Source organism: Lepisosteus platostomus, chromosome 28 (genome assembly GCF_059453375.1).
Source record: "Lepisosteus platostomus isolate fLepPlt1 chromosome 28, fLepPlt1.hap1, whole genome shotgun sequence".
Taxonomy (NCBI): Eukaryota; Metazoa; Chordata; class Actinopteri; order Semionotiformes; family Lepisosteidae; genus Lepisosteus; species Lepisosteus platostomus.
Window position 1 is genome coordinate 6907535 of NC_142638.1, and position 14048 is coordinate 6921582.

A 14048-nucleotide genomic window follows, 5' to 3' on the forward strand; every position below is an offset into this window, starting at 1 on the left:
TAACTTCCGTGCACGGCTGGTTGAAGCCAGGTGTCTCCAGACCTCGTCCTGGAGAACTGGTGTGTCTGCAGGTTTTCCAGCTCTCTTTAAAATCACGAGCTCCCGGAGAGCTGGGAGCTGTTGATAAACTGGTCCAATGAAGCCAGTACAAAGCTGACTAGTACCGTTAAGAACTGAGATGGAACAAAAACAAGCAGACATGCTGACCCTCCTGGACTAGGATTGGAGATCCCTCTTTTAGGCTAAAGAGGTAACGGCTTCTAATAATAAAATGGAGCAGGGCAGCAGATCAGAAATTAACCCAGGCCGTCATGTGTTGTTGTCAGTCCCTTCTGCTACCAGGTCCACTTTTATAAAAACAAATATCTGAATCCAGCCAAGTCCTGTAAAGACGAGTGTTTTTGGAAAGCAGGGTGAAGTACCTGTAACAACGCCACCCTATTTTCTTCAGTTGGGGGATTGTTAAATTTAGTCTCCCAAAAGGACAGTGTCCACCTAGCCCTCCTCTGTTTTGCAGATGTCCCTGGTGAATGTCCCCATAGATCTGGTGACACTCTAGTCTTGCCATTACCTAGTCCTACAGAGGATGGAACAGGGCAGTGTGTGTGTGGGGGGGGAGAGGTTTAAAATAGTGGGGCTCTCCAACTCAACTCTGCCTGCAGTGATGGTTCACAAACTACAATACAGTACTTTATTAGCCAAACTCTGTATTTTTATGGTTTTATTTTGCTTTTCTTTAACAAAAGGAAACAAAATTCAGTTCAAATAAATGTTTTCTATTTTTATGACTCTCCTCTGCCTCTTGGACGGTATACAGAATGAATGCAGTTTTCAGTGGGTTCTCTTGCCCCTGTGTCTTTCAAGATGGAGAATGATTGTGTGGGTGCTTGTTTGTGAAGTGGGGGATTGGGGTCCTGCTTTTAAAGGGAATGCAATTAGAAAAATGGGTGTGTTCTGCCTTTCATCTAGTATAGTTCCCAAAAGTGACGAGAGAAATCTCAAAGGAATGTCTGAAACGTAGACCTCTCATTAATGAGCTCAGCATCCGGTCTCTGCTAAGTTAGCATGAAATTTTTCACACCTGCTAGCAGCCATTCAGTTTGTCCACAAATCTTGAAGGATTTAGTATTATTTACAATCTTGCTCGTGTGCAGACAATACAGCTTGGAATAAAGGGACTCCTCTTTCCTTCAGTTGAGTCAAATTCTGCAGTCTGATAGATAGACTAGCATGTCTCAGCTTTAGAATGTGACTTGGAAACGTGGCTGTTCAGAGCTCAAGGGGTTTATATGGCCCAGGGCAGGCCATTTCCTCTTGGGAAGGGAAAACCTAAAGTCTGGGATTAAGCAGGTGAGGGGGACCTTTGATCTGAGCGATGGAAGATCAAGCTCACTGCTGAAAAGTATATTTTGATTCCATCCAGTCAGTTATGTGGAAAAGTTCAATGCATAACTGACTGCACTATAACTCAAGTGACTGGAGTTATAGAAAATGCCACCTCTACTGCCACCCCCACATCACTATCGATCCAATTCCTCTTCGCAATGTGAAGAGGAGGGCAAGGTCTCAGCAGTGCAAGCTGAGAGACAGGTGACCGTGCACACTGGGTAGGTATTGGTGTTGTGTTGCCAAAACTGCTTTTGCAGGCTTTCATTACTACCTTAAATATATTCTCTGGGGTTTTACCTGCAGTAACAATCTGTAGAGATCTTGATCAGCTGAGGAGAGGGGCTTTACTGTGACGTGGCAGCACAAGGTCAAAAGCTACAAGAATCTTCAGGTACTTTATACTCTGAGAAAGGCACCTTTCCACAACTGAGATAAGTCTAAGAACACGTTGAGATGCAAACAACTTCATGCCTATTGGTTGTTTTCATAGTTCTTAAGATTAATGACACTTCTCTCACCCTTATAAAAAAAAAAGTCTTGAAGAGTGGCGTCAATTCTTTTTACTCTTTATTCTTTTTGAAATGCATGTTGAAAAGTCCTTTGGAAGTCTAGGACTTGCTCTTGTGTTCTGAGCTGCCGGAGCATCTGTTCTTGTGGATCAGCCTCCAGGGAACAAAGCATGGGATGAGGGTGGTTTCATCTGGAACATCTGACCCTTTGTAAGAGGAGCGGGTTTTAATCGTCCACACCTCTGAGCTTCAGGAGCTTTTCAATTCCATGGATTGGGTTAGGGTTAGGTTTGTGTAAGGAATAGTGGACATGATGTGTGGGGTGTGGTGCACCATTTTTGCATGGTTTATCTGAATAGAACTCCAAAGGGATCATGGCAATTTTTTTATGTGCATGTGGGTTTTTAAAACGAGCATTTAAACGTTATCCAAACCATTGCTTGAAAGTACTCTATACTGAAGAATCAGCATTTATCTAGGATTGCTCACTCTGTCGGCTTAGATGTGAAGCAATAGCATTCAGACTCTGAAAGTTGCAGTGGGTATGACCTGTTTTGTTTCAGCCAGATTGGGTTGGAGTGAGAAACACAGGGTCTATTTCATTCTCAAGTCAAATTTTATTTATTGCTTTTCCCTCATACGGTCCCTTCTCTTTTACTCCAGTTAGAGATTTGGCTAATTTCATTGAGGTCAAGGTGTCCCTTTGCAGGGAGCTGTGTCTGCAGAGTTGTGTTATTGTCATGAAGGGATACACACCGGACCTGCTCTTTTTGTTTTTTCAAGGATGTTCCACACAAGTGTAATTTTCATTGTTTTTTACAAACGGATGGGATTTTTTTAATGTTGCAAAACGGGGAACTGTGGATTTCGGAACTCTTCCCGAGGGTAGAAATTCAATACCCAAGAATGCATTTTTAACTATTTTTCACGTATATACAGTATGTTAAGATTGTGTTTCCTTTTAAAAAAAAACAACATTTGTGGCGGAAATTCCACTGTCGGAGAACATTCTTGAAATTCTCTGTTGGTCCGTGTTGTTAGATCGCTAAAGCCCCTTCCTGATTCTGTTTGTCCAGTGGACAGATGGTCCTCTTGCAGCACAGTCACTCCCCTGCTGTTACTGATCAGACCTGAGCCAGGATGAAGCTCTCACTGGCCAGACTGCAGCGATGCACAAGCCAGGAACATGATTTGTAGCTGGAGAAGAAAAAAGAATATTACAACCTAAAATCCCCCCTTTTAATATAACATAAGCTAAATTATTACAGATGTCTCCAGCCACTGATGTCTCCTGAACCACTATCTGGGAGATCTTTGAATTTTCCTGCGCTCTGGGTTAATTTGCTCTCCTAGGAAAACCAAAGTGTTAGGGGCAAGGACAGAAGGAAATGCTGCCAGAGGTAAATGGGCGAGGCTCCTGGTTGTTTTCATATAGCATTAAGACCATGCCTGGGTTGGCAGCAGTATGTGTCCTGCTGGTCTCCTGGGTTAACTGGAGGCCGAACATAGTCCCTTTGCCAGGAGCGCGATCCTGCAGGAATCACGCCAGTTCTGGGTGGCGGTGGTAGCAGAAACAAGCGGGTTAGAGCCCGGTAGAAACTTGTTTCAGTATATTTTTTTACTCTCTTCCCCCCTTCTGGAAACTAGAAGAAGGGACACGAGATGGTGGGAGCTCACATTCGCTGGAAACTTCAGGCAGTTGTAAATTCTGAACTCGAGCGCCTTTCATCCCTTGTCTTCATATTTCTCCCCTGCTTGGTCGCTGTGTCGTTCGGGCCCTGCTGTCCTCCGTGTGTTATTTTGCGGCAAGAGTTCACCTCGGGTTTTTAATAAGCGGTCGTCGGGACATTTGCAGTTTGAGTTCTTTGTAACTTTCCCTTTCCCTGTTCATAACATCCCTCTGTCGACAGATTGCTTTCAGAATTCTTTCCTTTTTTAAAAAAAAAAACCTTTCCGTTTCTGTCCTATTCTCCAGTTTGTATGATACCCTCAGCCCAGCCACACACACCCCCCAAACCAAAAAAAGAAAAAAAATGGTATGATCGCTTGTTTTGAGTTTCTAATGCCATCAATATCAAATGTACAAACGGTTCTTGCTGACCCAACAATAACTGAGTATCTCTGATGTTCAGATGAGTTCAAATAAACTTTTTTTCAAAAAAAGGGGTGACTTTTTTGTCTTTCTTTTCAAGTTAGTCTGACGAAACCTTCCGAGAGAGATGAATGAGAAATGAGAGGACATGAGGACTTGGAACCACAAAGAAATGATCAATTTCTATTTTTATGCTGTATTTGTAAACGAAGTTCCACCATACAGCAGCCATTTCAAGTAAAACTAAAGCATACCTGGATCCAGTATATGCATGTTAACAGCAAGAGAATACGCCCCTTTCAAGACAACCAGGTAATTTCTTACATGATATTCAAACAAATTTGTACTTAAACAGGAACTTTTACCAACAAAACCTTTTGGGAGGAGATACTTCATCAATTCCATCAATTTCCCTACGGGATTAGTAAAGTATTATCTATTTGGAGAGCCCACTCCTGGGAGTGTGTTTGGTATTCAACAGCAGTTTCCAGTTTCTGAAGATGTCTCTTTCTTGTAGGTTAGTGAAGAAATCACAGGCGGTTGGAAACGTGCGGTCTCTACCTCCTTTTGCAACTAGCTACAGGTATATGCGCCATATTGCACAAGCGCTAGAGCCTTTCTGTAGTCGACAAATGCTTCCGAAGATCTTTTACGTCTCATTCTTAATGATAACCTGAACCATTTCGCCACGTAATGCATTAAATCCGTTTTTTACGTCTGTCATGCACGGGCGATATTTTAAAATGTGCCGGCTGGTTGAATATTGATGACTCCTGCCCGTGAGTCAAACTTTGAGGAGCCCGAGTACTTGACCTACGCTACGCCTTGCTAGTGCACAACACGTGTCCGAAACCTCATTACTGTATCGCTCATTTATTTTAATACAAACTATTTACATACTTCGTGTATGATATTTTGAAAATGACATAAGGACACGCTAGTGTCAGTAATTGCTTGGCATTGTGAGATTATCATCACTTGTAACCCAGCATGGAACACCTGACCGGCCCGGAGTGCGATCTTACCTGCACTTCCACAATCAAACCGCATGGGGGAACTCTTTCACCTCTGCACTACTAAAAAAAAGCTATTTTTTTCTATTTAAACCGAACATCTAATTACTGTACAACACCAATGTAATGTTCTGCTCGTCTGCCTCTGGAGTTACGTTATGGCAACCATTTCTTATGGAGAAGATTCAGAAGCGGCACAGCATGAGCGCAAACGGAGTCGGACACGCCACACGTACCACGTGTACAGTTTCATATGCATAGTGTTTATAATCGGGCGATGCATAAAACCATAAAACAGCGAGTGATTGAAATATGCAGAAAATTGATGGTAGTTGATTTCTTAGTATGTAATAATACTGTGCAATTCAGCCGATGTCATTTAGACATGTCTTCCCGAGGTACTGCAGATGACAATTAAAAATATAAATCACCATTAAAATAATTTCACAACCAGTCATATCCGCTCAGTAGGATTGACTTTTACACAACGCAGCACGCCACCTCGTTCGTAGGGAGTGATGACGTAGCGGGTCTCATGCTTGCGTGCGCGCCCCCGCCGGCCCCCTCACGAGCCGGCGTCCATGCGCGGCCCCGCGGCCCCGTCCTGCGCTGACAGAGCCGAGACAGTTTCACTCCGCTTCGCCTCTCCGAGCGACAACAAACACGAAGATGGCGGCCCGGGTGAGTGGAATTCTCTGGCATCTTTTTTTTTTGGGGTGGAGGGTTTAAAAAGGGAAAAGAAAAATTACGGACTGCCGCCGTAGGAATGTTTTCGCAACGTCCGCCATGCGAGAATATATATATATAAAAAAAACACCTGAGAGCAGGAAGAGAATGGGGGTTCCGGCGATTGTAACACGGGACGTCATTCAAAACATATCCAGTCCGGAAGATGTGTTTTCAAATCTCGCTTGCCGAGCTCGTTAGTTTAAAACGCAGGTCTAAGGGATACAGAACTGTAGAGTACGAGTCATTAGCCCCCTGTGTGCTCCTGTAACTTGGGCGAAGCGGAAGAGTTGCGCTGGCGGTGACACTGACAACACGGCTGTGTCCCTCCGTCAGGTCACAAACTACAGGCAGCCGAGACGGGATCGTTTCATAGTCGGGCGGGTTCACAAGACAGGGCTGTACCCCCCTGTAACTGCCTGTACCCTAACCCCGGGGAGCCGGGGCACGTCCGCCCCCCGGAGCGGGGAAGGGACAGGAATCAAAACGCAGACAAGAGCAATAAAAGTCAACGCCTGTTAGGCGCTGCAACACTCTCCCGGACCCTGCGGCAGCGCGACTGTGTTTCTTCCACTTTTATTGTGGCAGTCAGCGAAGCGCAGGACGCTGTGAGGGTGCTTTCTCCCGTTGTTGGTTTTTAAATGTGAGTTTATTGGCTTCCCGAAAGCAGGAAGACTATGAGCACCCGGTGCTCTGTGCGCTTTGTACGGGGTTGGACAGGACTGGGGTGACGGAGGGGCTCCGCTGCTCACCCTGGGCTCGCCTGTTCGAGCGGAGAGCGGCCTTTGCCGTAAAAATCCCTTCTTTCCGAGATCCTCATCATCGTTTGAGCTGACGCAAAAAAATACATACAGCGTCCTGCTCCATAGCCCGAGGGTGTTGGACAGGACCGACACACACACTCGCGTCCCTCTGGGGGACTGGAAGGCTCGGTGCCGGTGGTGAATTATTTAAAATCCTTGACATTACTTGCAATCCTGTTATCTCCCGCCCCCCCCCCCCGTTCGCCGCTGCGGGCTGCAGCTCCAGCTCCGGTTTGTGCCTGCCTCTTCCACCCACTGCGCCTTGCCTTGTGATCATCGTCCGGCCCCCTCTGACAGACGGTCCTGCTTCAGAGCGCTCCAGGCTGACCGTGCGACCTTTTGTCTGGTCGCCTTGATCTCTGTTAGGTGCCCTTCTAGGGGGGCTGGGAGTCTGCGCCGACGGAGCTCCGTTGCTCATGCATGGTGGTGACTTTCCTCTCCTGCAACTCTGAGCAGTGCAGGAGGTGCACCTGGGGCATGAGGGGGCAGCTGTCCACCCCTGCTGCAGATGTCCCCAGGTCATCGCCAGGCTGGCTAGTGTCTGCTCCGGGCGGGGTAGCGTCCGGAGGAATCCATGGGGAGAGGGGGGCCAGGGCAGGGCGGGGGCTGGGATGGGGGTCCGGACATCGTTTCGGGGTTCCGGCGCCCCTCGTCCATTCCCAGTGAACGGGATCGGGCCGAGCCGCAGTCCTCCCTCTCTCCGGCTTGGAGCAGGAGCACTGCCCAGTCCTGGGGGCTGGGACTCCTGGTGCGGGTGGTTTCTGCTCCAGCTCGGCCCTCCGGCGGTCGTTGTCATTACACGGGCCGCCAGCGTCATTAACCCCTGCGGTCGCCAAGGTCGCCGCTGGGTTTCTGCTCCCTAGCTCTAAAATGTCAGCAGCTGACCGCTGTGAAATCTCTATCACCGTTTAGGATCTGAAAAGGACTTTGCCGTTCAGATGAATCACAGTATTGCTTCGATAGAAGGGGGTTGATAAAATAATTTGGGGGGGGCTCAATGGGGTCGGAAAACCATCAGATGCGGGGGTCACCCGGGCCTGGTTGGAGAATCTCCGATTTAAGGTGTTTAAATAAAAATAACGGGTTCGCAAAAAAGATTGCTACGTTTCCTACTTATTTCCCCTCCCCCCACAAATGTTGTAACAAACACGAAGATGAAAATCCTCCTCCTTCCAGACGCCCGCCGTGTCCAGGCCGGTGGTGCCCATCCCCGTTCGTGGTGGGACACGGCGTCTGACGGGTTTCATTCCACCTGAGCTGCTTACCTGCAGTGCTTGTTAGTGACTGAAGTGCTCTGCTTGCTTGTTCTTTATGTGACCTGTCTTTGGTCAGTCCTGAGTGTCGGAAATTTCCACCTTGGAGGTTTCCAGCAACCTGGACGTTGCTTGGCCTCTCTTCGGCTTGCTGGTTTTCTCGGCGATGAAGGTACAGCACGGTGACCCTGTATCGGATGCACCCACAATGAGAAAATGAGCTTTTTTTTTTCCTCTCCTTCCGCCGATCCAGTGAGTTACTTAAATTTGAAGCGAGACACTTGTAAACGTGAATGAGGGCTGTTGTGAAACTCCGAAATTCCTGCGGGTTTGGTGCTGACTGCAAATCCCATTTGACCTTTTAAGAGCTGAAAGCAAATTTGCCCGCTATGGCAAGAATAGAAATCTGAAATCAATTAGCCTGCAATGAAGTACTCGGCTGGAGCAGAGACTGGAAGAGCCAGTGTTCCTCCAGGACCAGGCTTGGGAACCTCTGTCCTAGGTACTGTACGTCCTCGCTTCTCTTGTGAGGGACCTGTTACTGAGCGAGAGGCCCTGATTGATCTCCTCGTTAACGGGCGCTCTTGCGGTCTTTTCTGCTCCTGCTGTGAGAGGATCATAACTGAAAACTAGCTTGACATGCCAATGAAGGGGAAATATTGTCCACACAGGACAATGGAATACATAACTGGTAACAGGCACCAGGAGTTGTGGATGTTAATTAAAAAATGACACGAGAGATCTGTGTGCAGGGGGTTCCCAACCCTGGTAAATGACTGTCTGGATTATTACTGGATTTTCTAGTCTCTCTAAGTTACGAGCAGCCCAGCACCTGGGAGGGTGCTAAATCGATCCAATTAACGTTTAACTGCACTTGTTTCTCTCTCCGCCACGGACTCAAGCTGTTGGTGGTTTAAGCAGAGACACAAAATCGGCCTGATTCCTGGACTCCGAGGAGAGGAGAGTGTTTTGGGGGTCTCCACCTTGTGTGGGTGGGAGCTCCCTTTTCAGGAAATCACTCGAGATAAAACATTTGGATCCTCAAAATCATATCTCAAATTAATGCGAAATGACAGCTCTGTGACATAGGAGTGAGGAAAAATGCCTGCAATTGCAAGCCCAAACCTGTCTGGGTAGCTGGATGGGTCGCAGTTGCAGGGCTCAGACCCACTTACCCTTCAGCAACTTTCAGAGTTGCCTTGCTGCCTGGGGAGCCCTGATCTTTGGGAGCTGCTGAGGTAGCTGGGGTGCGATATTCGTGGCTGGGTAGGGTTTGCAGTCTGTGTGGTTTAGCCACTCAGTTACACAACCACGAAGGAATAGAAGCACAGTTTGGGAAGCCATCTGCCAATCAGGTGAGAGACTATTGGCTATTATGGGTCTTGTGTCTAAATCAGTTCAGATTAGAAAGTCGCCTGGGTGCAGATTTAATATGTTTGGACGAAAGCCATATCTTATATTAAGTGTAATAGGTGGGCATTTTACTTCTCTGCTTGTGCAATTGTGCAATTAAGCAGCAAAGCTGTGTAAAGATGTTTGGTAAGAAATTTTATTGCATGTCCCCCTTTAATGGTATAGCAAAGGTTGTAGCAAATGCTGTCTATGTTAATACAGGCTGTCACTCTGCATCGCAAGCTTAATGCCGGATAAGCTAGTGATTAGAATTGCTAATACTGTACAAGAGATGCAAAATGAATGCTAAAATTGTTGGCTTGACCAGCAGTTTTCCCTCCTGATATATGGAGCTTTTAAGATTAATATATAGAGATCATTGTAAGTGTTTTTTTTACCAGTGTAATGGTGTAGTTGTACATAATTGCATTCTATAAAATTAAAATATAGGGTGACCTTTAAAAAGCATAGCATACTCACTTGAATATTGGTCTTTAACAGTGCTTTTAGCAACAATAAAAATGTTACTATTGCAGATTTGTATTGCATAGAAACTATTGGTTGAAATTAATTGCACATCTACAGTACTTTAACACAGTGAACCTATAAAGAGAGCTGTAATACTTTTGCACTCCGAAGTAGCATCAAAATGTACAGGATCTCTGTGGGTGCTTCAGTCTGTTTCATTAGGACACTGTAGTGCATAGTGGTATTGCTGCAGGCAGAGTTATTCTAATTGGAGGATGAAATATGCATAACTGTTGAGTATTTGACAGTGTTGTAAACATGTTTTTTATTTCCTTTTTAGTTTCCAGCTGAGTTAATTTAAGGTGTTAATCAAATGAGAACAATGAAGATTAATTTTGCATTTATTTTGCTGTAGTTTAAAATAAGTTGATTTGTATTGTTTTTAATTGTGGAGTTTTGTAGTGGTTCTTTTGGGAGGGTCCCTGAAACTGACGGAACAAAATTATAAAAAGAAGAAGCTGCAACCTTGTCATTTCTAATTTTCTTTCTGTCTCTTCCCTTATTTCCCTCTTTTCTTTCTTCTTCCTCATTTACCTCTTTTTATCCTTCCTTCCTCTGCTCCTTCCTTCATTCCTGCAGACCCCTGTTCCTCCTTCGCCTTCTTCCTTCTCTTTCTTTCTGTCCTAAAAAAGACCGGCCCGTCTTCTGTTGCCACTCCAGTGGCACGTTGGTCATTCCTACTCCGGCGCTTGTGCTGTGTATGTTGCACGTGAGAGTCTGTCTGCTTTGTTCGGAGCTTCTGCTAGATAATGTCTTCCTGCCCGCAGTGTCTTCTCAGGGCTCCCAGGACTGAAACCGGTGATTAAGTTTCCTTAACCCAGGTTACCTTCTTAGAAATACGATCTTCTTGGATATAAGGGACTGACAGTCTTTCTGTGGGGATCACTGCTCTTGTCATTGCAGTGGTTGGGCTGCACTGCAAACTCTGTGATCTAAAGCCATTGATGGCCACCTTTGTCTGCAGTATCTTGCACAGAATGTTACAGCTGTACAGCAGTGATGTTGGGTGAAGTAGTTACACACTTCCTGCATCTTACAGTTTAGTAATTGAGCATTGTTGTGTGGGTTTTGCTTATTGTTTTTACAGGGAATGTACGTAAGAGTCACATACACATCCTTCACCCCAAGATAGCACGGGCATTACATGTGTCCTTTTCTCGGGGATTGTGGGGTGATTCTGTTTGGGAAAAACCATGCTGTACTTTAACTTACATGTTACTGGAATCCTTGTATGACATAATATAATGGATTATTTTTATTATTCATCTATTATTTAACTTATTTGTATTGCATACCCAACCTCTGTGGCATTGCCAGTGGTTTTAAGACTTAGCTCTTTTGCAACTGCCCCTGTGCCCCCGTGGGAGGGAGTGAAGCTTGCAGACATGCCGCTCCGACACGCCCACGCGGTGGAGCAGTGCGCGAGCACCGCGGCGGCTGACGGGAGCGGCAGTGCTGATTGGATGAGTGGCGCCTCTCTCTCCGAGATCACTGCAAGCCTGCGGAAGTGACCCAGGGAGTCACCGGAGCCCCTCTTTGCTGGAACGCCGAGAGAGCTCTGGCCAGCTAATCCCAGCTAAGTGAGAGCTGCCTGTTGGGGGGGCGACAGGATACAGCTGGCCGGTGGCATGACCCCGGCAACTGGCGATGTCTGAGATCACAACCTGCGCTGAAAGCCAGTGCCTTTAGTGCTGGGGTCACTTGGGGGCTCACCGTGAATTTCTTGACAACAAGTCAAGAAATTGAAGCCAATGAATTAGCCATGAGGACTGAAGCAATTGTCATTTTTAGTTTTCTCTTAATTGCCTGGTTCTGGCTGTGAGACGAGAGGGTCAGGTCTGCTGTTATTCCTGAGGTTAACCCAGTTGCTCAAGCTGTAGCAAGCCGTTTCTCGTCTAGCAATTGATGGTAGATCTTTGATGCAGTGGCAGAGCTTGTAGATCCAGCATGCAACCCTGGCCCTTAATAGGATGGTACTGCTGAGAATCTGTGTTGAGGCGTGGAGCTTGTCTTGTAACGGAGAACGGTCATCGCTCTGAACCTCTGGTATCGGATTATTAAAGGGGAGCTGCAGTCCCAGTTTCTCAGACTGCTTGTTAAATCCCGGTAACAAAATAAATTAATTGAGGTTGTAGAAAACAATGACACATTTCAAATTAAGCACAAAATCGTGAACCTTTTGAAAGCGCTGCAAGTCGCCATGCATTCGAGTTCCCACGAATTGCGACCTGATGCAGCCCTTCCTGCTCACTAGTCACTGTAATGACTAATGTAATGCGATGTGTGAGCAAATAAGTACAGGCTGTGCAGCAGACATTTCACTGCAGAAATGTTCCAACGTGATCTGCATGCGGAGTTAACAAGTAAGTAGTATTTGTCGGCAAAGCCATCTCAAACATGAAAGCAGTATTTCTATGGGATTTAAAAAGATGTATTCAATGTACATCTTTATTTACAATGTATAACGCCGCATCACCTCACCGCAAGTCTTCTGGCCACGTTCTGAATCGCAGAACGTCGCGCTGCGCATACTATACCTGGAAGTTTAGTCTATTTTGAGATGTAAATTGGAGGTTTTCCGTATTACTGTGGACATTTTGCTCTTATTGTGGTTTGAAATGACTCATCAAACCTGATTCTTTCTAAACCCGAAATATAAAATAGCATTGCAGCTCCCCTTTAAATTCTGAGAAAATTAGAAAAGAGGCAGTTAAACGTGATGCAGTGTGTTCAGAGTTTAAACTTATATTAAAATACTGAATATAAACCTTGTACTTCCTCATAACGCTGTATCTGTCAGTAGCTGACAATTTTTGGAGCTGCACTGGTATACAGATCTAGATATTTCTTGCAACTCTAGTGCAATATTTACTCCATATACTATACTCCAAAGACAAAAAAGAATGCATGGTACACAAAGAACATTTCTTGTTGGTCTTCTTTTAATAATCATCATTGAACATATACTGCATTTTCAGGTTACTTTTCACATTCATTATTGCTTTCTCCACCTTCTTTATTCAGGGGATGCTTTGGATGCACCAGAAATCCACTGCGGCTCTCTTTGACTCAGTCATGAGCATTACAGGACTGATTCTTTTCACTTTAGGCGAACTGCACATCTGCCTTTTTTATTAGGGAGTGGGCAGTGGGCCTGTTGCGGAGAATGAGAATCAGGGTATCTTGGAAGCTGAGATTGTGGGGGAGAAAGAAACATGGCAGTCAGAAGGGGATAACTATCCTGTATAGAGCGCGTATACTGGTCTTTAATTGTCTTGGAGAAAACAGTTCCCTCTCCTTGGCCAGCAATTTACAGAATCCCTTAATTAGCAGTTCCTTTTGTCTGTGTTCAAATTTTTCAAACGGATTTTCTCTTCCGCAAGTGCCGTTGCATCTGGAACAAACTGGTTATTTGGATACTATAGACTGTTTCCGATATGCTCATTTTAATCCGACCTGTTTGGAAGAGGTATCCCAGCCTCAGCCTGAGATGTGCACGTTCAGCGTCCGCCCGGGCAATGGTGTCATAGCTGAGAGGGGGGCTGGGAGATGAGGAGTCGGCGTGTGATACTCGACTCCTGACCTGGGCAGGAGGGGGTTAAAGGCGAAGTATGACTTGCCTGTGTGGAGAGGATGATGATGATGAAAATCTTGTTGATGGTGGTGATGGGGCCCTGGGAGGAGCCTGTCCAGCCAGTTCTGATCTCAGCACGAGCCGCAAGCTCCAGCTTTCTCTCTGATCTGCCTTCTGGGTTGACAGACCTTGCAGCACAGACCGTACAGCCTGTTTCTCCAGAAGGAAGAGGCGGATATTGTTCTTTCTCATCACTGTCATCTACTTTTGTTACGTAATGCAGATTTTTTTTTTGTGTGCGCGCACGCTGAGTCACTCTGCCTGGTTTCCACATCAGCCCACTAAAATCCAAACCAGCTATCCCAGTACATACCAGCAGCTGGTAAGATGTTGTGTTTTTCAGAGGTGACGGGGTTCCGTGTACAGCCTGTTTCTTCGTGCAGGAGTGAGGAACCTGCGCTGGCAAACGTGCCTGGGGAACCAGGGGATTTCCAGGGAATTTGTCCATCTTTCCTGCCTTTCTGCCTGCCTCAATTCTGACAGTAACCAGCAGGGTTTGGCACCTATTTGTAAATCATGGATGTCTTCAGATCTGGGAATAAGGGTTAAATTGGCCTTAGGTGAGTCAATACGTTGTTCAGGAACTTGGGTGCAATGATATTTCCCAGCAGATCAGAAGATGTCCTGCACCGCGTCGCAGGGGAATCCAGTAAGGTGTCCCTACCCAGTGGTTTCCCATCTATAGTTACTGCTTTGAGTCTTTTTAAGG

The 14048-nt window shown here is 46.0% G+C and overlaps 1 protein-coding gene across 2 annotated transcripts in view; it reads left to right on the top strand.

Annotated features, from left to right (window-relative positions):
• Window positions 1-5531: 5531 nt before the first annotated feature.
• The window catches only part of LOC148638716 (vesicle-fusing ATPase), a 49989-nt gene continuing 41472 nt past the window's right edge, over window positions 5532-14048 (top strand). For both annotated transcript variants that reach the window (XM_088622877.1, XM_088622878.1), the window contains exon 1: window positions 5532-5684. In XM_088622877.1, the coding sequence (XP_088479003.1) occupies window positions 5673-5684 (12 nt within the window). In that variant the 5' untranslated portion in view covers window positions 5532-5672. The remainder of the gene's footprint in view (window positions 5685-14048) is intronic.